The sequence below is a fragment of the Protomyctophum parallelum genome (assembly GCF_964188405.1).
Source record: "Protomyctophum parallelum genome assembly, chromosome: 8".
In the NCBI taxonomy this organism is placed as follows: Eukaryota; Metazoa; Chordata; class Actinopteri; order Myctophiformes; family Myctophidae; genus Protomyctophum; species Protomyctophum parallelum.
This window is the reverse complement of record NC_139703.1, coordinates 34,230,828-34,255,409: the sequence shown is the minus strand read 5'-3', so window position 1 is coordinate 34,255,409 and position 24,582 is coordinate 34,230,828. Positions and strand designations below refer to the sequence as shown.

Below are 24,582 nucleotides of genomic sequence, written 5' to 3'. Positions count from 1 at the left end.
GACAATATTCTTTTCCAAGAAGTCCCGGGTCCGAGGCGGGAATTGTCACTGCAGAGGATGAGAGGGGTGGTTAGCATACGGTCAGAGTACAAGGTGAGTATATAGTTGGGGCCTGAGACTCCGGTCTCGGCAATTCTACCAACTAGTCTTTTTCTGTAACTTTCTTTCTTCTTCTTTTCCAGGTACCAGAGGCGCCAGGAGGCTCCCCCGGAGGTGGGTACGGTGGTAGGTAGCTTTCCCTCTCCACAGGGCACAAAAGAGTACTTTTGAGTAGAAGTACTCGGATACACCGCTTTGAGTAATCAGAGTAAAAGTACTTGGTAAGGGACCGGATGAGTATGGTACCTAGGGCCCCTTAGGCTCGGCCAACAGGTAGGTACACAAGCATTTATACTCTGATTTCTCTCTATCTACGGGGTGGCCGTGTCGACACGACAACGGCAGTTAATGTGTTTTAACAGAAAACTAAGCACTCTATTTTCTAGCGGTCTTCTTTCACCGGTGCAAGGCGGGCTCTCGCCAACTTAAAGTTTCTTCTAAGGGTGAACTAAACATAACACGGCCTGTCTCCGTTCACAGGTTTAATGTGACACTTTGTCTAGAGCATGCTAGCTTCCATAAACGTCTACAGGGATTGTCTTCATTCACAATCTTCAGTAAGCATCAACACGGTGACTTTCTTCATTCACAATCTTCAGTAAGCATCAACACGGTGACTTTCTTCATTCACAATCTTCAGTTATTATCCTTAGCTACTCAAGCGTCTGCGAGTGCCTCTTCTTAATAACACGGGTGATAGAGAGAGAACGTTTGTCTTACTGCGACCTTAACGAGAGGTGGGCGGCCGTTCCATACGAGGGTCCCGTCTTCTGCTACTCGTCCCCGATCCGAGTCAGGTGGGTCTCCAGGTAGGTGTGCGGCTCTCCAGTCGACACTTGCTTATGGGGGGCACACACTCCCGTGTGTGCTCTCAGCCCCACTCCTACAAGCCATCCAACGCCAAGTAGACGGCATATGCTGCCTGCGCGTCTTGGTGTGTAGCAGCGAGTGATACTGCTAGGCGTGAGGGTCGTTTATAAAGGGCGCGGCTGACAGGTTGCGGCTGCCGTTAATTGCTAACACGGGCGGCGGCTGGATTAGACGCAGCTGGTTTAGAACTGCTCTGGGATAGTAGACACTATCTATGACACGGCCGTGGGCGTGCCGGGTCGGCGCTTGTCTGGTTGCCATAGGAACGCGCCCCTCCCACTGTTGGGAGACCTGACACACTCCACAATACAGACAGATGCAATGACCAGCGCTGGCTCTATAGCTCAAGAACGACACATTCCTAAATCACAAAAAACATCTCATTCTTAACCTGATTATTTAAAGAACAAACTACAACTTGCTTTTTTAATCATTATTATTATTATCATTATTTATTTATTTTTTGTTTCCATTGCACAGTAGTAGGAGTAATGACATTTTGTGGCATCTTTGGTCTCGGGGGGGGGGAGGGGTGGGTGGGATTGTTTGTTTTTGTGTTCTTTGCTTTTGCTGTTATGTGTTGTTTTATATGTGTTTTGTTTTCTTTAAGTCATTCATGATGTTAACGTGTCTTATTGTGATTTTTGTCTTAAATAAAAAACATTTGATAACAAAAAAAAAGACATACTGTGTATATATACAGTATATGGCCATTACAGAATTCATTCCATGTTGATCTGACCCCCCATGGCATGCCACAGCACCAGCCGTCAACAAGACGGATGCGTGCACGCGACTTCAGGCGTCTTACTGGTTATTATCGCTGCGACAATATCTATGGAACAATAACAAAATTATGTTTCGCTCAGGTAACAAGATATATGTAAAATAACAATAACTCTTTCATTTCACTTTTATTTCACCCTTCACAGACTATAAGTTAGGCCAATGAGATGTATATTCTCTGTCTAGAGTAGACTACACAAGACTTTAGATCATATTCAGATACAATTACAATTTACAATTTAGGCATTTAGCAGACGCTCTTAATCCAGAGCGATTTACATTAAGCAAGAACAAAAAAAGCATGGGAATACATCACATAAAAACATTTATCATGAAACATGCGTAAGCTAAGAAAGTAACAGTGGAATATCTATATAATGAAACTATACATATAAACTATACATATACTACTATGCTATACATATGTACTATGACGTGCTATGACTACATACAATGCAATTATAGTGCTGTCTACATAACATGCTATAAGTCTGTATCAAATGCTATTTAAGTCGGCTATATATATAGGCTATATAGTTTTACTCTGAGAGTCTACAAATGTGTACAAATGTACACTCAGAGTACAGACCCATACAGGTCCCTGGAACTCCCTCAATGACCCCTGGGGGCCCCCAGACCCCACTTTGGGAACCAGATATAGACAATGCGTTGTAAATGTCTAGTACGTACATGAGCATTTTGGCGTGTACACCACAGACAAACACACTTAGCCCTAACGCTGCACATAATTGTTATTCCAAAAGTTTACAGTGCCCTAAAGGGAGGAAACCACTGACTGATCAGTCCTTGGAGACACCTAAGCACTTCAAGTGTTGTATGTGCTGAATCAATTCCTGAGGCATTCCCAGTTCAACCGCTAAATCCACACAGCTTTGTAGGAGTTCGACCCACATTTCCCCTGAGTGAGAAGAGCAGTCCCTGCAGCTTAGATATATCATCTGTGGCTTGTCTGGAACATCCAGGTCCATATTTGTCCTGTCCCTGCAGCAGTCTGCCTCTTCACATGTCTCTCCTTTGCAGCTTGCACTTCCCACATCAACGTTCAGAGTCTGCATGTTTTCCACAACATCACTCACACTGGATGGAGGGCTATTACAAGCTTTTATCATTGCCTCTGTGATAAAAGTCTCATGTTTTTCAACCCGCTGAAGCAGTTCAGTCATTGCAGCTGGGAGGGGCCTTTCTGGATGCTGGAACTGGTACCAGCACTGTATAGCATATAAAATCCCTTTGAGGCGCCCAACAGCAATGGTTCGTCCCGCTCCCTCTCTGTAACCAAGGTTGAAACCAGCTTGAAGAGTAGACGTAGTGGCATTCTCAATGCCATCTATATAACCATCATTGACACGCTTCCTCATGTTAGACTTCCATTCTTTGGCTTCTAAACACATGTCGCTTCCATTTTCATCAAATATATCTTCTTCATTATACGAAGGGGACTTGACACGGAACATCAGTTCTGCCGTTTTCTGCGCCTAAGAAGCCAAACCTTTCCTGTATTTGCTATAGCCTACACTTGGTGACATCATTGGTGATGTTAGTGGAGCAGGCCAATTATGGGGGATTAAATGTTTGGTTAATGATGTAATTAATGATGTAATGATGTGTGGTGTTTCGTTAAACCAACCATGACGTTAAACCACCCTCTCAACTGTAATATTGCAATTATACAACAGTTACCCTTAAAACTAAGAAAATCGCTGAAAAAACATATATTTTTAATGACAGATGTAGTCACTACGACCATAAACAGAGAACAGAGCAGCTGAATTATTTGTCTTGATTAGGTGTGGAGTGGTGCTCGTTTGAAGCACGGCTAGAAGGCTGTTTCAACCAATCAGATTGCTTCCTCAAAACGACCTGTTGTATAATCTCTCTTCGTGACCAGGACCACTACACACTTACTCACGTTATAGAGACATGTACAGTACATGTACAGAAAGGTTAGTGAAATGTCTAAATAGAGGGGGGGGGGGGGGGGGAGAGTTTAAATTACATAATGGGGAAAAGTTCATGAGCACATAAAACATGAGGAGAGCATCTGTCAGATGATTCATTAATGAATCATACCACTGCATCCAAACTGTATTACTCCGCACTGTATGCAGCACATGAACAATGACGAACCCATCCTGATAGGGAAGCAAAGCGCTTTCTTAGGCAGACCTTTCAACACTCCACCACACATAGACAGTGTTCAACAGCTTAGAACTGCATCCTGGAAGAGATCAGTATACTCTTGACTTATCCGGGATGAGAACATCAACATGTAGTGTTTCATCTCCTCTTTTCTCAATGACAAAAGGCAAATTCCTCATGCGGAAGCAGAAAGCTATCTGCCTTGTGGTTTCACAGAAATGACGAGTACCCGCAACGGCCCCAGGGCCTCTGCCAGGGCTGATGTGGAGTGCGTGTCTACTCTGTTGTGTCTTTCAGTGTCGCTGGTTCCTCGTTTGAGCTCAAGGCAATCAGGATTGGAGGCAGCTGCGCCATGTGCCTCCAGTGTGCATGTGCATAAAACCCATCCCATCCATGTAGTCGTTTCTCTTCCCCCTGACACCATTGTTTGTTTGGAGCTCATGGTTTTGTGTTTAGTTTTCTTGGTTGGTTTCTGTATCGCTTCAGTTTGTTTGGCAACATGCATCCCTGTCAGTGGTTTGGAGATGGAGCTGATCTTTTGGTTATCTCATTATATCTATTAGAAATGTAATTATTTGTTTTATCTATCTATCTATCTATCTATCTATCTATCTATCTATCTATCTATCTATCTATCTATCTATCTATCTATCTATCTACCTACCTACCTACCTACCTACCTACATGTATCTATCTGATTTGTTTATTTATTGAGTACACAGTTTATTATTTATATATTCAAAATAGATATTTTTTTGTTTTGATTGTTCCATAGACGCCTTAACAGACGACGTCAAACTGATATGCGCGAGTAGGCAGGCACCACATGAACCCCTCATTGCATGAGATGCAATGTAAAAGTGGTCACTGCACTCACGTGTAAAAATACACCATCAAACGTTCTAGAGATGCGCCGATCGATCGGCCACCGATCATGATCGGCCGATCATGCCTGTATCGGATCGGATCGGATTCTCAAAATAAATCAAAATTGCCGATCAAAATGCCCGATCAAAACAGACAGTGGGACAGTGGCAAGTCTCCTTTAAGGGGGCGCCTGTTTTTGCAGCTCCGGTCGCTGTTGAGAGCTTGTAGATCCGTCTGTTTGTAGCGCAGCTGCGCAGCCAGGGAAAAAATAAGAAATTCGTTACGGGAGGCATACTATCATCCGACGGAGCAATGCTCCGAGGTGCGCTGCGGGTCGGGAGAGGGTTGCGGTTAGGTTTAGGTGTCTGCCCCGGGGGAGGTTAGGGTTAGGGTGAGGGAGGAGGTAGGTTGTCGTTCGGACCAATGCTCCGTCGGATGAAAGTACTGCACTCATAAGTTACAGGTGGAGATGAAGTGAAGTTGGAACGGACAAGCAGATGCAAGCTATTAGCTTGGGTTGTTAGCTTGAAGCTAACATCACAACCACTGGGCAGGCTACATGTTGCTGTGGCTACCACAGCAACATGTAGCCTGCCCAGTGCCAGTGGCCAAGTCTCCTACTCCCCGGAGAATTATTGCCTCCCCGCGCCGTTGGAGGCTGGGAGTGCTCTCAAGGCATCGCGTCCTGCATGTTTCTGCTGTGTTGAGAGCTTGTAGATCTGTCTATTTTTGCAGCGCTGGTGTCGGGGTTCGTTCACGTTGTCAATACAAAAATTAATTAGATTAAAGGCGGAGATAAAGTTCAATCAGTGCTTAGATTACACGCTAATCTAAGCACTAAACTAACGCAACATAAGAACCCCCGCTATTGTTTTTGGTCTTCTCGTCTGACAGTTTCTGTAGCAGTTTTCGGTAGGGGGGGGGGGGGAGCTGTCTGTTTGGGGGGGTTCCCGACGGCTGCGCGTCGCTTCCTCCTCTGACAGAGGGGAAGCGAGTAAGCGACGCCGTCAAAAGCCCCCTTGCTCAGGAAGGCCCCCCTCACTCAGACGGACCAAGTTGCGACAATAACATACAGCCTACACTACAGTATGTAAAGAGGAATATAAACAAGACCTTGGCGCAAAACTTCATATTTACCCTGCTCTAATGCAACAAAAGTGTGTTCTTACATCCTCCATTTCACGATTCCAGCACTCGTGAGTAAATTAATTGAATTGCTATTATGAAAGTTTTCAGTGACGTTGCACCCACAGGTTGCATCATGTCGTCAATAATTAATCTGTCTTTAAAACGTTCTAATATTAATATAGCATGTTGGCATTGTCTGTTGGTGCACACATGTTATATGGACCATGTAACAACATGGTCAACAGCACTGTTTGCAAATGTAGCTACATTTGTTGGCCACAAAGACAATTTAGACAAAACATTGTGCTGCCTGCTAATGGAGCTTGTAGATATAGGCTAATTAATTATTTTTCGGGAAAATTGCAGTTTAACAGAGACTGAAGTTGGAAAGGCTGTGCCAAGTGCGGCAGTGCCTGCTGTGTCTTGTGTGTCAGCGGGCAGCGCAGGCAGTAGTGGATATATGCGCTAAACGCATGCATGTTAATTAATTAATTAATTGACTGAATCTGTAGGGCCTTTTGATTTGGTGAAGCGCCAGGGCCTTGAGGGGTTAATCCGTCACTGCTGATCAGCCCACGGACCCCCATTTGAAAAGATATGACAGGGACCCCCATAAGAAGATTGTAGCAGTGATTCTCAAATTTCTCCACCAGTTTAATTTCAAGGACCCCCAGTTTGACTACGAACCCCCATTTAATGCCACTTCTATCTCTGAGACCCCAATTTATATTGTAAAATCAATGTTAAGTGTTAACCCAAACGGGTCCATTTGGTTCCAAACTATCCTTTTAGCTGGGGACCCCCTGGAACTCCCTCAAGGACCCCTGGGGGTCCACGGACCCCACTTTGGGAACCACTGCGTTTTGAGTCTCTACAGTTTACTCTGTAACCTCCAAGTTGTCTCTAAGAGAGTCTAGAGTGAAATATTGCACGTTGCCTCAGCTTGCAAAAAAACTTTCTCATCTCCTAATTTTTATACTTACAATGTCAATGATGTGTAAGAAGAGTACAGTAGAAAATACAGTAAGTATATATGCTACACAATGGAAAAAAATATGGATTTCACGACGCTGTGATCGGTATCGGCAATATCGGTTATCGGCCTATACTGTTTCCAGTGATCGGTGATCGGTGATCGGCCCAAAAAACCTGATCGGAGCATCTCTAAAACGTTCAGATGCTGTTTTTTCCCAGCGTTGAGGAAGAATGATTAGGATTTTTACTGTAATATCTCGCCCTTGAAATATATAATCGTTGGTTTCTGTTGTGTGGATTAATCAATAATAACAATCCAAAGTGCGCCTCACTAGCCAAACCAGTGCTCCCCAAAACAGCAGGTTTGGGGATCTGTTGGGAATTGATTACATCAAACAGTCACCCATGCGTCCAGTCTCAATGTTTGTAAACAAATTATTGGTCTACAGTACACCATGCCAAAATTCAAAAACTAGTTACCAAGTGCACAATTGTTATGATTTTTTAATATTCCCTCCCATAAAATGATGCCTTTTCACTAGTGACACACAGATAGTGACACAAACAGACGTTTCTTAAAATATATGTTCTTGTCCTCTCTTGTATTTATCTAGGCCTACCACTTACTATATGTCCTTTGTTGTTTTCTGAAGCACCTTGTGATGCACCTGTTGTGCTACCAGTGCTTTTAAATCACTCCTTAAGACTCATTTTTTCAAAGCTGGATTCAACCCCCTACCCATGTGATTTGTGATTTTTTTATTGATTTCTTCTGTTATTGTTGTGATTTTGTGTATTATTGACAATGTATTTTATTCTATTGCGTGCCTCCTTGCTATGTTTTTATATATGTCTCTCTGTTAAAGCACTTTGTGACTCGTTCTTAAAAGGTGCAAATAAAGCTTTATTATTATTATCAACTTTGACTTCACTTCACAATACATACCAGTTTCTAAAGCAATTAAGGCAGAAGGGCAAACAGCAGCCACCTGGACGAGAGGCATCTGGGACAAAACACAAGAGTATCAAGGACATGTTTGACAGCTCATATTTTGAGGCACTGGAGATATAGGGTATTTCTTTTATCAGAAAATATGATCAGCAGTATATTTTGCTTTATTCCTTTGTTCTTCTGCAGTGACTAAACTAGAGTATGACAAATATCTGTGTGTGTGTGTGTGTGTGTGTGTGTGTGTGTGTGTGTGTGTGTGTGTGTGTGTGTGTGTGTGTGTGTGTGTGTGTGTGTGTGTGTGTGCAAGCATTCAGGCGGCCATGAAACACAGACGGAACACAGAATGTGTGTATGAGGCCTAAAAAATGTTCTGTAGACACAGGACATTAGAAATGAGTAGGCTTAGGCTACTTAACTGATTAAAATATGCATTGTGTGAAAGGAAGGCCTGAACACACAGTATTTCTACCCATAGCCAGTTAATTGAAATTACTTTAAATATGTTTAATGGACATTAAATAAAACAGCACCATTCCAAAATAAATGTGCTGTCTTTGGCCTCCCTGCAGTTTGAACCCTAGGTATTGCACACACACTGTAAGAGTTGCAGAGCAGGCCTTGAAGTGGGGCTAAATCTTGTCAAAGTGTCTCCACTCCACTGACATGAAGTTCAATTACAATGTCACTTGTTCTGTTTGAAGCCCATTAAAGCTACCGTGTGCTGTGATGCCTTTCTTGGCATGCTGGCTTTAATATGTACGGACAACTCTGGGTGTAAATACGCACGCATGCACGCACGCACGCACGATACACCCCACACACACACACACACACACACACACACACACACACACACACACACACACACACACACACACACACACACACACACACACACACACACACACACACACACACACACACATTAATGCAAATATACTGTATATTTCGTTTTTGCATCAGTACCTCACTTTTTGATTGTGTGTCTATGGGTGAATGCAGGTGTGTCGTGACTTGTGCGTGCGTGCGTGCAAGCCTGAGTCAGGCTTAACTATAAACTTAAATGAAAGGTGTGTGCACATACTGTAGTATACGATGTAAACAAATGTGTACGTGCGTTTATGCATCTAGAGTAAGAGTGGAATGCCGACAGTGACTGATTATATACACGTGTGTGTGTGTGAGTGTGAGTGTGTGTATGTGTGTGTGTGTGTGTGTGTGCGTGTGCATGTGTGCGTGTGCATGTGTGTGCACATCTGTTGCCTCCTAGGTAAATGTCTATATTGTGCATGCCATGAGATGTTTAGTAGCTTTCCTAGATTTCACCCGTATGTATATGTGTGCATGTACTGTAAGTGCATGCATGTGCAATCTCTGCAGCATGGCGGATGGTTTTCACGCTAGCCGTCTGTAGAAGTCTGAATGTGATGAGGTAGGCACTGAAAAACAGCTCGCAGACACTTCACAATATACATCACACACTCTGCTCCATACGGTGTGTGACGGGAATGCATTGGGTTTATTAATTCATCCAGCTATACGTGGGCCAATGCAAGAAATGCTTTATGCATCTTGCTTATGACATTGCGTAGAAATACCTGCAATATCTGCATTAATCTGCAGCGTTGGCAGTAAGGTGCACGTGCAGTACGTACGTCACATTAGAAATCTAGTTAAGAGCAATAGCTCCCGATCTGTTCTTGATGGGCCTACTTCTCAAAAGCAGGTACAGTGCAGTGCCCACCCAGCCACTTAACACGGCAGCCGAAAGGCTCCACTGCACCGCAAATCCACCGCGGTGCATCCGGCTTTGTCGAGCGTCTGCACACGAACATAATTGGCCCGTGTTCAGGGGACGGAAGCTGGGTGGGGCCTGACAGCGAGTTCATGGTTATTCCCGACCGGCCAGATCATTTGCACCATGTCACTACCCTAGTCTTTCTCTGTTTCCTGTCTCTCTATATGGCGTAGTATGCTATGCTATATACCCCATGTAAATGAAGGCCCAAATCTAAATTACTTGAAAAAACACACAGACAATTTATAGACAAAGCTTAATACTGGATCACCTAATCTGATTTTAAGAGGTCCTGCTCATTAATGTATATGGTCGTATTTTAGGTTAGAAGTTCTATTCTTATTTTATTTCATGGGGTTGTGTAAATGTTGTACATTTCTGTCTTGTCCCTTGTTTTATTGCTTTGTACTGCTTTGGCCAAATCTTGGCCCAGGTCTCACTTGAAAATTGTCTCTAAAACCCCTGTGATTTTGCCTGCTTAAATAAAAGGTTACATACACATTGTTGTATTATAATTATTGATAACACTTCAGGGAGCATCAATACTCACACTAAGACTAAAAAGAAAACTACATTTACTGTTTTTTATCTTAGTCTTTAATCTACTCTCGATTTACCGGTGTGCTTTATCAAGGTGTATGTCCTTGTCTGCAGTTTCCCTTTCCTTGTCAAGTTCTCCAGGGCGATTGTATCCTGTCTTAAAGGATTCTACATAAAACGTTGCTAGGAATAGGCGGTAGTATTATACCTCTTCAGTTTCTGCATTCACAGAGGTTTCATTTTTCTTTTATTTATTTTTTATGTTGACTGTGAAGGCCGTCTTGAAGGCCATTCTGTTGGGGGTGAGGAGCTTGCCCAGTTTTCCAACGGATAACGTGTCATTGTTTCCGACCGCTCTTTAGTCCGACCCAGGCCATTACAAACCCTATCCCAAACCCTAACTCTAACCATAACCGCATGCGGAAGCCACAGGGTGAGTCTTAACTGGCCACACAGTCGGACTAACAGGATGTCGAACCTCAATGAAATTGCCATTCGGGGGAATTGCATGGTCTCAAATGTGACAAACATTTGTCACATTAAAAAATAAATAATAATAAATACATCTTTCAGAATGCACCTATCCTTGTTTTAAATGGGGAATAAAATGGCCACATTGCCTCCTTATGTTTGAACAAACTAAACACTGCTTCCGTACACCAGAAGAACCTCAGTACGTCATCAATGTATCTCCAGAGCCAACCTGTTTTATTTAAATCCTTAGTGGCGCACTGGCGCCTGCAGTGGGACATTCAGAAGCTGTACTGTATACCCCCCTTTATCTAGTCCCATGTCTGCTGACCTGAAAGCGATGTAGGCAAGGGCTGACAGGGGGTGAACTGAGCACAGAATGTCTCATGCTATTCCAGTACATTGCTCAGACTCACAGTGAAGCTGCTTGATGTCACCCAGTCGTCATTCCAGCTCTGTGTGTGTGTGACACACAGAGACAGAGAGAGACAGACACAGACACAGACACAGACAGACAGACAGAGAATGAGTTCCAACCATAACAGATTGTTTCGTTCACATCTGTTGTGATACGGCAAGGTCCACAGGCTGTGTCAGAATAACATTCGTTATGGTAGCCTTTTCCCTCTATTTCTGTTTGTGTATGTGATGGTGCTGTGCTTCTGTCGTGTCTCCTCCGATGATGTTCAAGTAATATCCCACTCCCCTTATTTTTTGTTTTATTTTTATTAAATTAGTTTGCTTCATCCATTATGATACCTGTATTTGGAAATGCCATTATTCCTTATGGTACGAGTCACTTGCATTAATTTGCAATATACTACATTTGTCTTTTGATTTTCTCTATAGGGCACATGCTGTGGATGACCTTGAGTTAATGTGCCATTGTTAGTGAGGAGTGGACCTAATCTGCCTGACGATGATGTCACTGGTGGACTGAGTAAAAAATAATATTATATAATAATACATTGTGCTCCCCCTTACTCTCTCTATTTGGAACATTCCAAATTTGTATTGGCATCTGTGAGTTATATTTTGTTTAAATTGTCTGTCAGCTTCACACTCTGATGAGTCGATTGGGCAGCAACTGCTACTGTTTTACCAAACAATGTTGTTCTGCTTGGAGTGCTGCCCATACAATAACAAGTGACTTTGGTTGTACATGTAGCTGTGCACATTTTGTTATTGTTAATGTTATAGGTCCAAGCACGGAACTTTTAAGGTACCTATTGTTACTGTTAATGTTCTTTTTGTGGGTCCAAGCACCAAAAGTATGAGGCACCTACTGTATTGTTAATGTAATCCGGATTTAAGGGGTGAGCCACCTACTGTAGCACAAACAGCTTGGATAGGTGTGGAAGAAAGCTGGTAGTGGAATGGATCAATGAGGCACTTCAACGTAACCTTCAACGTTAAACATCGGACCAATGCTCCTTCGAACCAATGCTCCGTCGGACCATAGTCTGAGCACGAAAACAGCATGGTTGTTTTTCACCACCTGTGAGCAACCTAACACACACACACACACACACACACATATATTAACTGTATATATGGTGATTTTGGGGGTGCCAGTACAGTACAGTACAGTACAGTACAGTACAGTACAGTACAGTACAGTACAGTACAGTACAGTACAGTACAGTACAGTACAGTACAGTACAGTACAGTACAGTACAGTACAGTACAGTACAGTACAGTACAGGGACCCCCTGTACTGTACCACTCACTTGCACCACTCACTTCACACAGGTGTGATTTTATGGGTGCATTAGCTGACCCTACTTCATTAGACCCCTTGGTGTGGAATGATGTTATGTGCAATGATGTCTTCCCTTTGTATTTAGGGTTTCATCCTGGAGACTGAAACCTTGACATGCGTGCCAATGAAAAATCCCCTAACCCCTCCCCCTTTATCATACAACAACAGCTGTGGGTGTGGCTTCAGTTCAGGTGGATCACCACCCATCACCACCCACCAGGCATACTTAAATACTTCACAAAATCTTCCTCCTAATATAATAATAATACCCTCATGTTTTAGGGTGGGAATTGATTTTACAGCACTCCATCTTTAACTTGCATACTTCTAGAATATACTTTTGGTAGAATATTCTGGGGGGGAAAGAAAGAAAGAAAGAAAGAAAGAAAGAAAGAAAGAAAGGAAGAAAGGAAGAAAAGAAAGAAAGAAAAGAATCCGACTCAAATTAAAAATAATATATACCAACTCTCTCACGATGGTAAAACATATATAGATAAGTGTTTTTAAAAGGACCACTTCACCACTTTTCAACCTATCTTCATATAACTGGTCCTCACTAATAATCATGATAAAAGCCCCTCTATCGCACACTATGCTTTTGTCTCGTTCTATTTCGTGCTTGTAGATCAGCTAAACTTGCCAGAATGTGATCCCGGGCATGTTGAGCACACCAACGTTTTATGTTAGAAAAGTTATGTTAGACTTTGACAAGCATCAATGCTATACCCATGGACAATCAGCGTCTGCATTATTCCACAGATCATATAATAGCTCATATAATGTCTAGAAATGTGACCAAACGCAAGTCAGACTCGGCATATGGCTGATGAATTCCTGTTCTGTTCTCTGGCTATAGGACCCCAAATCACACCTTGGAAAGCATGAGTGTCTATTTCAAACAAAGTGTTTTTTGCCTTTCATAATTTGACCCCCCAGTATTAGGATGTTGATATTCCTTCATCAGCCAACACTACCCACTCACAGGTAGGCAACACTGTCATTGTGTTGAAGTATAAACAGTGTACTTACTGTACTACAGTCATTAATAAAAATACAAAAGATGAAATATGTACTGGTATATATGTTTACTGAACGACTGCGATACTATGCAAGTTACCCCCCCCCCCCCCCCCCACCGCCACGCAATGTTTATCACTTACGATGCCATCAGAGTCGTAAAATAAAAAGCCCTCTTTTCCCTTTTGTTACAGCTAGCAGATATTGTGATGGATTGTTGAAAGCGATCTTATCATATGAGCAACAAAAAAATGATGATCCCACAAAGGGCTTTATTGAGCCGCCCGCTTATCTACACCATGGCTGCACTTTGTACCCTAACAGTATTTCTCCATAATGTAAAGTGACAGTTTATGGGAAGAACAATTGAGTCATCAAACACTGCTATTCAAACAGTGGTTTTTACTATGTGCTTTGAAAAACTTTGGCCAAACTGCCGAGCTTGCTGACCTATATGCTTCGTTAGTTTAGCTAATATGTGGGGCGGGAAGTATCGCTTCGTTTTTATGCACCAAATATCTGGAACAAACTCCCAGAAAACTGCAGGTCTGCTGCGACTCTTACAACTTATTTAAAAACACAACCAAAGACATTTCAGTTTGATTGAGTTAATTTTCTTTCTTCTATCCTTTTCTTTCTCTTCTACACTGTTGATTTTTCACTTATTTTGTTTTATGCATCATAATTCTGTAATTGCCTTGCTGTTGAAATGTGCCTTATTCGTTTTGTGTGACACAGCTGTAGTATGAGGAAGTATTTAGAAAACAAATATTGAAATATGGAGATATGAGGTTTCTGCCCACCAGCAATGATTTGTGTCTTGATTTTAGCACAGCTGGCCCTCACCCTGCTGACCTGCTGTCTGGGTTACTGCCACTTTCTGTTGTCTTGTTTGTTGAAGTGCTGTGATTTGTTAGAGGTGCATGACTTTCGTCAGGGCTCCTTCTATTTGTGAGCAATGGAGATGTTTCTTCTCTCTGGCTTCCTCAGAGCCAAACAAAGCTAATGACAAACTGTAATTGCTATTTTGTTTGTTGACTATCAATTATTATTTGTGTGGGTGTATATTTTACAAAATGAAATAGAATTAGCTCGAAAAATTTATTCAAACATAATTAATGCCTCTGGGTCACCTCTTTAACTTTTTTAACCGAGCCAGCGATACATCCAATATGGCGGTCATTTTTCAAGATGGCCAAATAATAAAAGAAAGCCGACTCGAGACCGGGCACTGCACTCCCTGTGGGTGTGTGGAACGTGTGCATTAGCATGCTACCATTTTCAGTATGAAAAAAAATATATATATAAAGAATATTAAAAAAAATAAAAAAATAGAAAAACGATATCTATAATGGTGAAATTCTTCCTAAAATTTGTAAGAAATGTAGACATAGGCTAACAATTAGATGTGGCGGCCATCTTGAAATAGCACCGCCATATTGGATTCTTGGATGGCTCGGTTAAAAAAGTTAAAGAGTTGACCCAAAGGAAGGTTCATGACAAATGTCACGCTTGTATCACCAAGCGAACAACCGTTCCAATGATCTGCTATATTGCACGAATGTTGTGTGCGTGTGTACATCTGTAATCCACGTAACTCGAGAACCGTTCGCCCCACCGACTTCAAATTCGACACACACGTTCCACACACCCACAGGGAGTGCAGTGCTCGGTCTCGAGTCGGCCGCACCCATGGTTGTCCAGAACCGCCACAAAAGGCCTTTTATTTGGCGGCCATCTTGAAAAATGACCGCCATATTGGATTTTTCGTTGGCTCGGTTAAAAAAGTTAAAGAGGTGACCCAGAGGCATGTTCATGCCAAATTTCACGCTTGTATCACCAAGTGAAAGATCGTTCCTATTATCTGCTGTACTAGCCTCACCACTAAATCTCTTTACCGAAAATAGCCAATCTACAAGCTCACAGCGTGTCAAGTCACAACGTGTTGTGAGCTGATAGATCTGCTGTTTTCACATAATGTACATACAGTACAGTATATGGGCGGTGTGTGTGGTGTGAGCGACCATGTGTACACAGCTCACATACAGGTGACACACCCACTCCCACACGCATGTCTCTGATCCAACAGACCACGGCAAAATGGGATTTAAAGACCACACACACACACACACACACACACAAACACACAATTCGAGACCACCAAAGAGCAGGTGGAAGGCTTTAACAGATGGCAGCTTTCCTGAACCACCGTTTCACATGCATTGAAATGTGCATGTGTATGTGTGCACACACGCACGCACGCACGCACACGCACACGCACACGCACCCACACACACACACACACACACACACACACACACACACACACACACACACACACACACACAATATTGTATTATTTGCACGAGCCTGCTACAAACCTGCTTAGGTTTCACAGCTACTGCTACAACAGCTGTTGGAAAAGAAAGGGGTGTACTATACGTGCTAAAACTACTGTAGGCTACATGCTAACACTACTGCATACGCGCTAACACTACTCTTACATTATTATTAACCAAACAAAACAAAACAGGGGAAGGGTTTTTCACATGATGAAACTGAGGAAAAAATAAAGCTGTCTCCATAGCAGTACAAAATAATACAACTTTATTTGTATAGCAAGTGTATAGTGAAAATATACTATACTAAGCTTCTTCGACAAGACTGGTCTGATTTGTATTGCATCTGGCGAAGATAGTCCTTGAGTCATCTGAGCATCAACCCCCAGAAGTGCTTTACATATCGCTAAAAGCCAAGATAACCAAGATTTTAATTTGAAAGGCTCTCCAGTGCAGTTTACCCCTTAGATAAGTTCAGTGGTTGACACAGTATTCAACATTTTTTTATGAGAGTACTTTTATACTTTTACTCAAGTCCAAATGTTGAATACATGACCTTTATTTGTAACAGTGTGTGCATATTGGTATTGCTGTTAGTGGAATAAATCAGAGTATAGTTCTTCCTCCATGAATTTGGAATGAAGTCAAACGAGGCCCTTCACTGTAAGTCCACGGCCTATTTATTTTACTGCTGTCTGGTATTGGTGGGACAGAGGGGGGCTGTGTTGTGGTTTAGGATTATTGATGTCAAATGTTGTTAATATTTAACAAATGCAAGCAGATGGCTCTTCGTCCATTCGTGATGAGCCGTCGGCAGTTTTATCTGTCCCTGTGCATGTGAGAGCGTATGGTGCAGTGTGTGAGGGCTGTGAGTGTGTTTATGCGAGTGTGGATAGTGTATACAGTAGGTGAGTTATATATTGTGCGTGTGTGCTACTGTGCGTGCGTGCGTGTGATAGAGAGAGAGAGAGAGAGAGAGAGAGAGGTTCACTTGGTCTGGTCAAGCAAGTAATGTGTTTTTGTGAGAAAATGTGGAAGGCATGTATGTGAGGGAGTGACAAGATACAGAGAGGGTTGATGACTTGCGCGTGCGTACGTGAGAGAAAGGTTAGTGCCTTATTGTCACAAGGTTTTACAATCAAATGGCCCTGCAGTAACATGGAAACTATTCTATGCTCCCCAATAGGAAAACAATCCCTTTTTTAGGGCTGTGGGTGATGTGGCGTTAATTGTCCAAGCAGGATTTAAAGATACGGCTAAGACTGAGGGAATGAATGCAAATCAGGAGTATAATAATAATAAAAATAAATAAAATGCAATAAAGAGAGAGAAAGAGAGTGAGAGAGAGTGTGTGTGCATGTGTGCGTGCGTGAGTGGCCGCATTTGTCAGATGCAGAAGGCTGCAGGTGGAACAATTCTAACAGCCTCTTATAGCCATGATGAGCAAACAGTTGTCCCTTGCAATTATGGCTGTTGATGGGTCGTTCTGGTCCCGCAGGTCATGGACCACTAGGGCATTAGTGTTGCAATGGCTTGCAAAAGTGGCATTTTATTATCAACCTCAGTCAAGCTAATAGAGATGCACAAGGCAAGCAACATTGCTCGTGCTGATGGTGGTGTAAAGTAACTAAGTACATTTACTTTACTATTCACTATTATTTTCTATTTTCTTTCTGTAGTTGCCTGATAGTCGACTACCAGACAGTCGACTATACACAACATTTGGCCAATATAGTCGACTATACAAATCCTTAGTCGGGGTCAGACCTAAAAAACATACTTCAGCCCTATTTAAACTTTGGCTAAATCTACAAGCTCACAACACGTCGCGATGGGATGCGTTGTGAGCTTTTTTGTTTGAGATTTTGCTATTTTCAAAATATTTTAATACATTTTATACATAGGATAGTTAGGATACCTTGTGAAATTGTGATATCCTGCATAATGAGTACTTGATACCAATACTTTAGCTTTTACTCTTTTACTTGTAGTACTGAAGTAAAAACATTTAGTACTTTTTCCACCACTACACTGCTCCTGCAGTTTTGTAGGATCGGAGCTTGCCCATTCCATCATAGGTGCATGCTACTGAAAACACATATGTAGCCCTACAAAACCATGATGATACATGTAATAGAGGTAAAGTTGTAGATATAAGCATCTATGACATAGTTATTAGTATAAATATGCTGTTGTGTGGAACTTGTGAGTTCACACTCGTGCATTTGCATTGGGAGGTAATGCATAGTGTTTTTTTATGGACTACTACACTACACTTTTATGGAGTACACCTTTATAGACTAGACACTGCAACCCTTCATTCCTCCTCCTACAGGACGTTGGGATGAATGCATGTGTTCAGTTGTTCACAACATCAAGCCCTTCTCAGTCCTCACTGGGGCTGGGTATGGTTTATATGATAACGTTGTAACTTTAGCCATATTGTCGGTGGGGACACGCCAGAAAGTAACACAGGGCTGAAGGCAGTTACAGTATATATGCTGCGACTCTTTATTCTTAGTTATGATGAACTTCATACTAACAAACATTGCTTGATGTTAAAGCTCTGACAGGTGGACCCAATATAGGACCTTGACATGCATCTGACAGGTGCTCAGGCAGACAGGTGATTCAAGTTTCTTTAAGAAAACCCCCTTGAGATGTGCCATGTCGTTTTCAAGGTGGATAGACAGATGGTGGCTAGACAGATGGAAAGGCAGACAGGTTAATAGGCAGGCAGGCAGTGAGGGATATTGGGCAATGAGGGGTTAAGTGCCCTGCTCAGGGACACCTGAACACATTGCCGCGACTGGAAATAAAATCGGGATAGACCTGTATTCTGTAGCCGGTTCCGGCGAGCTGCCCAGTGTCCGAAACGGTCGAGAAATGACAGAGTTACCGTGTTGGGGACCCCAGAGGGTCCCTCTAATGTACTGTAAGCTACTGTACTGTCACTGTAGGCTACTGTTACACCCGGAATCACGTACAGTAATGGCTGCTAAAAACTCAGCTTCCCATCATGCACCTGTTCACAGTGTCAAGCTCAACAACGCCACATGGCTCCTAAAAGACTCAGCTTCCCATCATGCACCTGTGCACAATGTGAAGGTCAAGAGCACCACTTTGTCATCTGTTGGTACCCTGAACAGACAGACATGTGGACACACATTAAGGTTCTTTGTAGTGGCTGCACCACCCAAAAAACATGCATCATAGGCAAGATGGAGTGCTGAGTGATTTTTATACTTTTTCTGTTTTGTATGTGTCTAAACCCCCAAATGTGGTAAGAATATTGCAATATGTCTTCCCTCTGTATTTGTATTTATTCACTGGCAATACAATTACATATTCACTGTATATTTATATTCACTGATAAAGTGTACATTACGTTTACTCATGAACTGAATGAGTGTAACTTCCTATATTTTCTCTCATTGTAAAACCTAGTAGCAGCAGCAGTGGTAGTACACTTTGTCAAAATAATCTCACAATACTTTAATTCAACAAACACGTTTAGCTTACGGTACATGAGCAAACAATTCCTGGACATGGAACAAGCTGGTATGGCACATGAGTAATCCCTCTCTGTAATCATCTCTATGGGTATGGGCTGGTCAAGCCAGTGAGGCGGTTCACAGTAACCCACAGACATTCAGGAAGTAATGGAACTGTGAACATGCTGGTCGAGTTTAATTTGCTCCCCTCAAGGCAGAGGTTTTTACCACCCTAGAGGTGACACCCACCAGATATGAGGTATTTTATTCTATCAGCTTTTTCATAAAAATGGGCTCTTTGACCCTGCACCTGTGAATGTGATACGGTTTGTTAAAATGACATTGACATTAAGTGTATACTTCTTTGTGGGTATTGTCTTGTATGTTTTACAGTTGGGTTGTTGTTACTGCTGTTGAAAGCCAAATTGCCCCTCAGCTGCTTTTGATAACCTTTCAGTATAGTAAAGTGAATTCGTAATGGAAGTATTCTGCTCTCAAAGTGCATGTCTGTAGGCCACACAGAAAGACAACGATCAAGACTCAAAGAAAGTCAGATGCTGGGGTAAAGTTGTCTGTCTTTATTGTTGTCTCTTCTCTTCAAGTAAATACATTTAGTAAAACTGAAATACACAGACAGTGTATTACACAAACACTACTGTTAATCAGTTACAGTTGACATGGTTAAAAAGAACATGCAATAGGCAATTCTGAAGTCCTACAAATTAAAGATGCATGCATGCTTGCATCTTTATGCATGCATAGCACTACCCCCCGATGGCAAGGTAACTACTACTTAAACAACAAAAGCTCTAACAATGTTTGATTGTGCTTTAAACCGAAGCTAGGAACTTTGAAAATAAATAATAATAAAAATAATACATAATAAATACTGTAGATGTCTTTGACAAAACATGAACTAATTTGACTCTTGGGGGCTAGTACTTTATACAGTAGTTGACCAGAGACCCCCAGGGCCATTTCTGCTGACTGCTCATCCCGGAATATGGACACAACGGTTCATGAGGTTAAATGTGTAGCAGGCTATACACAATAGGTAAAATGCAACAGTTCTCTAGTTACAACAATACCATTGTGTGCAAGACTCTGCTGAAATTGAAACCTAGATTGTGGTCAATGGCAAAATGTCTCCCCAACACGGCAACAAACATACAGCTCGCCACCCATGTAATCAAGTCCAGATCGAACTCATTACCCGTTTCAATGCACTCGCTGGTGCCCTTTTCCAGGTGCCCACCAATGGGGTCACAACCCTGTTGTTATTACTGTTGTGTACCATTAACTCTTCACTCTCCCTCTCTCTCTCTCTCTCTCTCTCTCATTCAGTCGCTTTGATCAAATCTCTCTCTTCCCATTTCCATCGCGATACACTCTCGTTCCATTTTTAGATCTGCTTTATTTTCTCTATCCTGTCGTTGTCTTTTCCCATGTGCTTGCTCTCTCTCTCTCTCTCTCTCTCTCTCTCTCTCTCTCTCTCTCTCTCTCTCTCTCTCTCTCTCTCTCTCTCTCTCTCTCTCTCTCTCTCTCTCTCTCTCTCTCTCTCTCTCTCTCTCTCTCTCTCTCTCTCTCTCTCTCTCTCGGCTTATCTCTCCCTGTCCTCCTAGACTCCATTTCCTGTGGTCTTTCGCGGGTCACTTGCCTCATTCTACTCACGGGTCACATGGCCTTTCCTCGCTCTGCATTGAGCGGTCACAAAAAGGTGGATTCTGGGAGTTTCTTTAATTAGTTGGTGCACCAACTCGCCGTTATAGCTCTTCTCCTTTCTCCTTTTCTCTGCTGTCTTTCTGTCACTCTTTGCATCACCACCTTCACCTTGCTATGTCTGTCTGCTCGGCTATCACTCTAGACTATAATGAATATGTGGTGGAAAGTAACTAAGTAACTACATTTACTTAAGTACAATTTTGAGGTACTGTATTTGCACTTTACTTGAGTAGTTCCAACTTCCAATGCTTTTATACTTGGTAAATGGTGCATTTATATAGTACCTTTATCCAAGGAGCTTTACAGAGATTGCGCATGCATTCACCCATTCGCACACACATTACATTCACCCATTCACACAAACACATTACATTCACACACACATTACATTCACCCATTCACACACACACACACACATACATACATACACTGATGCCGTAAGAAACCATGCAAGGCACCAACGTGCACATCAGGAGCAATTAGGGGTTCAGCAACTTGCTCAAGGACACTTCGACACTAACTCTGGGCCCGGGTTCAAACTGGCTGCTCTCATGGCCCCCTCTACTCCTGAGCCACTGCCGCCCCACTTCTACTCCACTACATCTCAGATCCAAATATTTTACTTTTACGGCACTACATTTATTTGAAAACTTTAGTTACTAGTTACTTTGTAGCAGAGTACTTCTACATTGCAGTATTGATACTTTTACTTTAATAAATAAAAAGTACAGCCACGTATACATCAGGCTTCCCTCTCATTCCCTCACTGAACTATTTGACTTTCTCTCTACCATTCTCTCTGCTCCACTTTCTTTCTCTCGCTCCCTTTCAGTCTCACTCTGCATCATCACCTCTCTTTCTCCCTCTATCTGCCCCCCCACCCCACCCCCCACCCACTGTCTCTCTCACTGTCTTTCACCCCCCCCTCTCTCTCTCTGTGTGTGTGAAGTACAGTGTCTCTCCACCACTGCCAAATTAAGTGAACATCTGGGGAGAGTGGTTTATAACACCCTAGCATTCATCGGCTTTCTAATCCTTTCACACAAGTGGAAAGGCCACAAGAGTGATTGCAATTGATGAAGCATGAATGAAAAATAGATGACAAGGGGGAGAAGTAGACAAAATGATGCTGTGTGTGTGTGTGTGTGTGTGTGTGTGTGTGTGTGTGTGTGTGTGTGTGTGTGTGTGTGTGTGTGTGTGCGTGCGTGCGTGCGTGCGTGCGTGCGTGCGTGCGTGCGTGCGTGGCCTCTGAATGACAAAATGATATAATCAAGACAGACTTGTAAAAGGTAAAATGTGCTTTTAGTTCTCATTGTTCTCATTGTTCTCAACCCCATGGGAGCCATGGGATTCACAGTGGCAGAAGATAAGGCAGAGTAGGTCCGCAGGGGAAGGAGAGAGAACAATTTAAACTTTGCTATCGACAGGTCAGAGCAGCAGAATACTGAAAATCATACATAGTATTTTATTATTCTGAATGTTTATCCCACGATTTTGTAACCCCATTTTCACCCAGTGTCAATTATGTAATGTAATCCTGGCTGCTGTGCACTCGCTCTGACAACCTGGGGAGAGCAACGGACTGAACTTATACTTCCTTCACTTCACTGCATGATAAGTCGAAGCCGCTTTTTTTCACCTGACAGGGGGGAGTTTAATTCCCCGGTTGGACATAGCGCGTGACACGTTATTCCAACCATTCCTTTCCCCTCCAGCAGGCTGGCCAGCGGGAGGCAGTTTAGACTAGAGACCAGGATTACTACATGATTTTTGTGAGAGTTTCTACCCTAGGAGACACAGAGAGAACATGTGAGAGTATTTACCCTAGGAGACACAGAGAGAACATGTGAGAGTATTTACCCTAGGAGACACAGAGAGAACATGTAAACTCCACACAGAAAGGCCCTTTCGCCAACCCCTATATAGGCAGCATTGGGCACTAATGATGCGGAGGCAAGGACACGCCCCCAGCACCCACAGCGTCCAAATCGTACATAGTCTAAAGGAGTGGTTCTCAAACTTTTACATCCAAGGACCCCCATAACTTCTAAAAGTCTGCAAAGTTACAGACCTGTCCAAGTGTCCATTACAAGATCATCCACACTGCGTGACACTATTTGAGGTTATACAGGACAGAGGCTTCATCCTCCTTTACGGTTATTTCCTAAAACATTCAGAGTAAAACTTCATAATGTCTTGCAATTGCAGTAACCGTGTATTTCACTTTCACAGTGACTTGTCCTCCTTCATTCATTATAATTGTACATTTGAGATACAGCTCCTTAGCATCAGCCACGTACACTGCAGTGTTGGCATCAAAGGGGATCAAAGGCTTTACTTTTTAATATACTATTATTAATATAAATAAATTAAATTAAATGATACAGCCTAAATCCTTGAGTTGAGTGAAACATTTTATTAGACTACATGCTGTGAAATTGAATTTGCTCATTCAGATATTTTTTTATACTAATTCCTAAAAGTAACCACTTTTTTTTACCCCATTTTGTTTGTTTTTGTACAGAAGCAATCCTAGATTCATTCACACTTATACATTCTCATTCCAATGACATGAATCAATGGAAACTGGAAAAGTGTGCTCCGCCAGGCCGGTTCGTCTACCCAGGGCCTGCAAACTTTGGAAAGCATTCCTAGCCTGGAATGGGATCTGACAGATCTGACTCATACATCTTGATCTGATGATGCCACCTGAGATAAGGTGTACCGGTCTGTGTGAGTTTTGGACACAATCTGAAGAGGTAGTATAGTAAAAGGTCTGTTTAGAAGAAAACCCCAAATGGCAGATAATATATTCTATCACAAATGGCCAGGACCTATGGAGAGTAATGGTCCAACGAATCAAGGGGGAAATAATTGTATTGTATTGTATTGTATTGTATTGTATTGTATTGTATTGTATTGTATTGTACAACCTTACGGTTCAAGAGAAATGCCAAGAAGTGAGTCAGCCTCTTCTTTCAATGGATATTGATGTAGACGATTGTTGTGCAAAGTTTTGAAATTCTTGTGTGCGCCTGGGTTCAAATCCGGTCGTAAAGAAGTCTCATGCTGAATGCAGTGCATTTATCCACTCCACAGCGGCGATGTTAACAAACTGTATTAAGCCCGTACTGGACTAATATATGAGTTGAAGATGACCCTGCCTGCGTGGGTCATGCATCACTCATAGCTCGCTCAAGCTCTGCTCCACTCAATTTGCCACTGATAATGGATGGAATACTGTAGGTCCATATTTTTGTTCACTTGGTGCAAGACCTTATACCTTTCTAACCTTTATAGCCACATCAGCAAACACAATGCATTTTATAAGATATATGTCTGGCCAGCCTTAGCAAACAGTGGCTCCAGCGCGCGCACGCACACACGCACACACACACACACACACACACACACACACACACACACACACACACACACACACACACACACACACACACAATCTAATTTACAGCCTAATATTGGCAGGTATGATATGAAAATGTATACAGTACAGCCAACATGTAATATATATTTTAAGCCGCCATTGCTCCTCAGCACTATGCAATTTATCCTTAAAACTAAAGGAAGCAATGGCCACATGC

The 24,582-nt window shown here is 42.4% G+C and overlaps 1 protein-coding gene across 1 annotated transcript; it reads right to left on the bottom strand.

Annotated features, from left to right (window-relative positions):
• Positions 1 to 2,555: 2,555 nt before the first annotated feature.
• On the bottom strand, positions 2,556 to 3,167 carry LOC310863008 (protein YAE1 homolog; the record flags this gene model as incomplete). Its single annotated transcript, XM_083771130.1, has 1 exon — positions 2,556 to 3,167. The coding sequence occupies one exon, from the start codon at positions 3,165 to 3,167 to the stop codon at positions 2,556 to 2,558; it is 612 nt and encodes a 203-aa protein (XP_083627256.1).
• Positions 3,168 to 24,582: the final 21,415 nt, after the last annotated feature.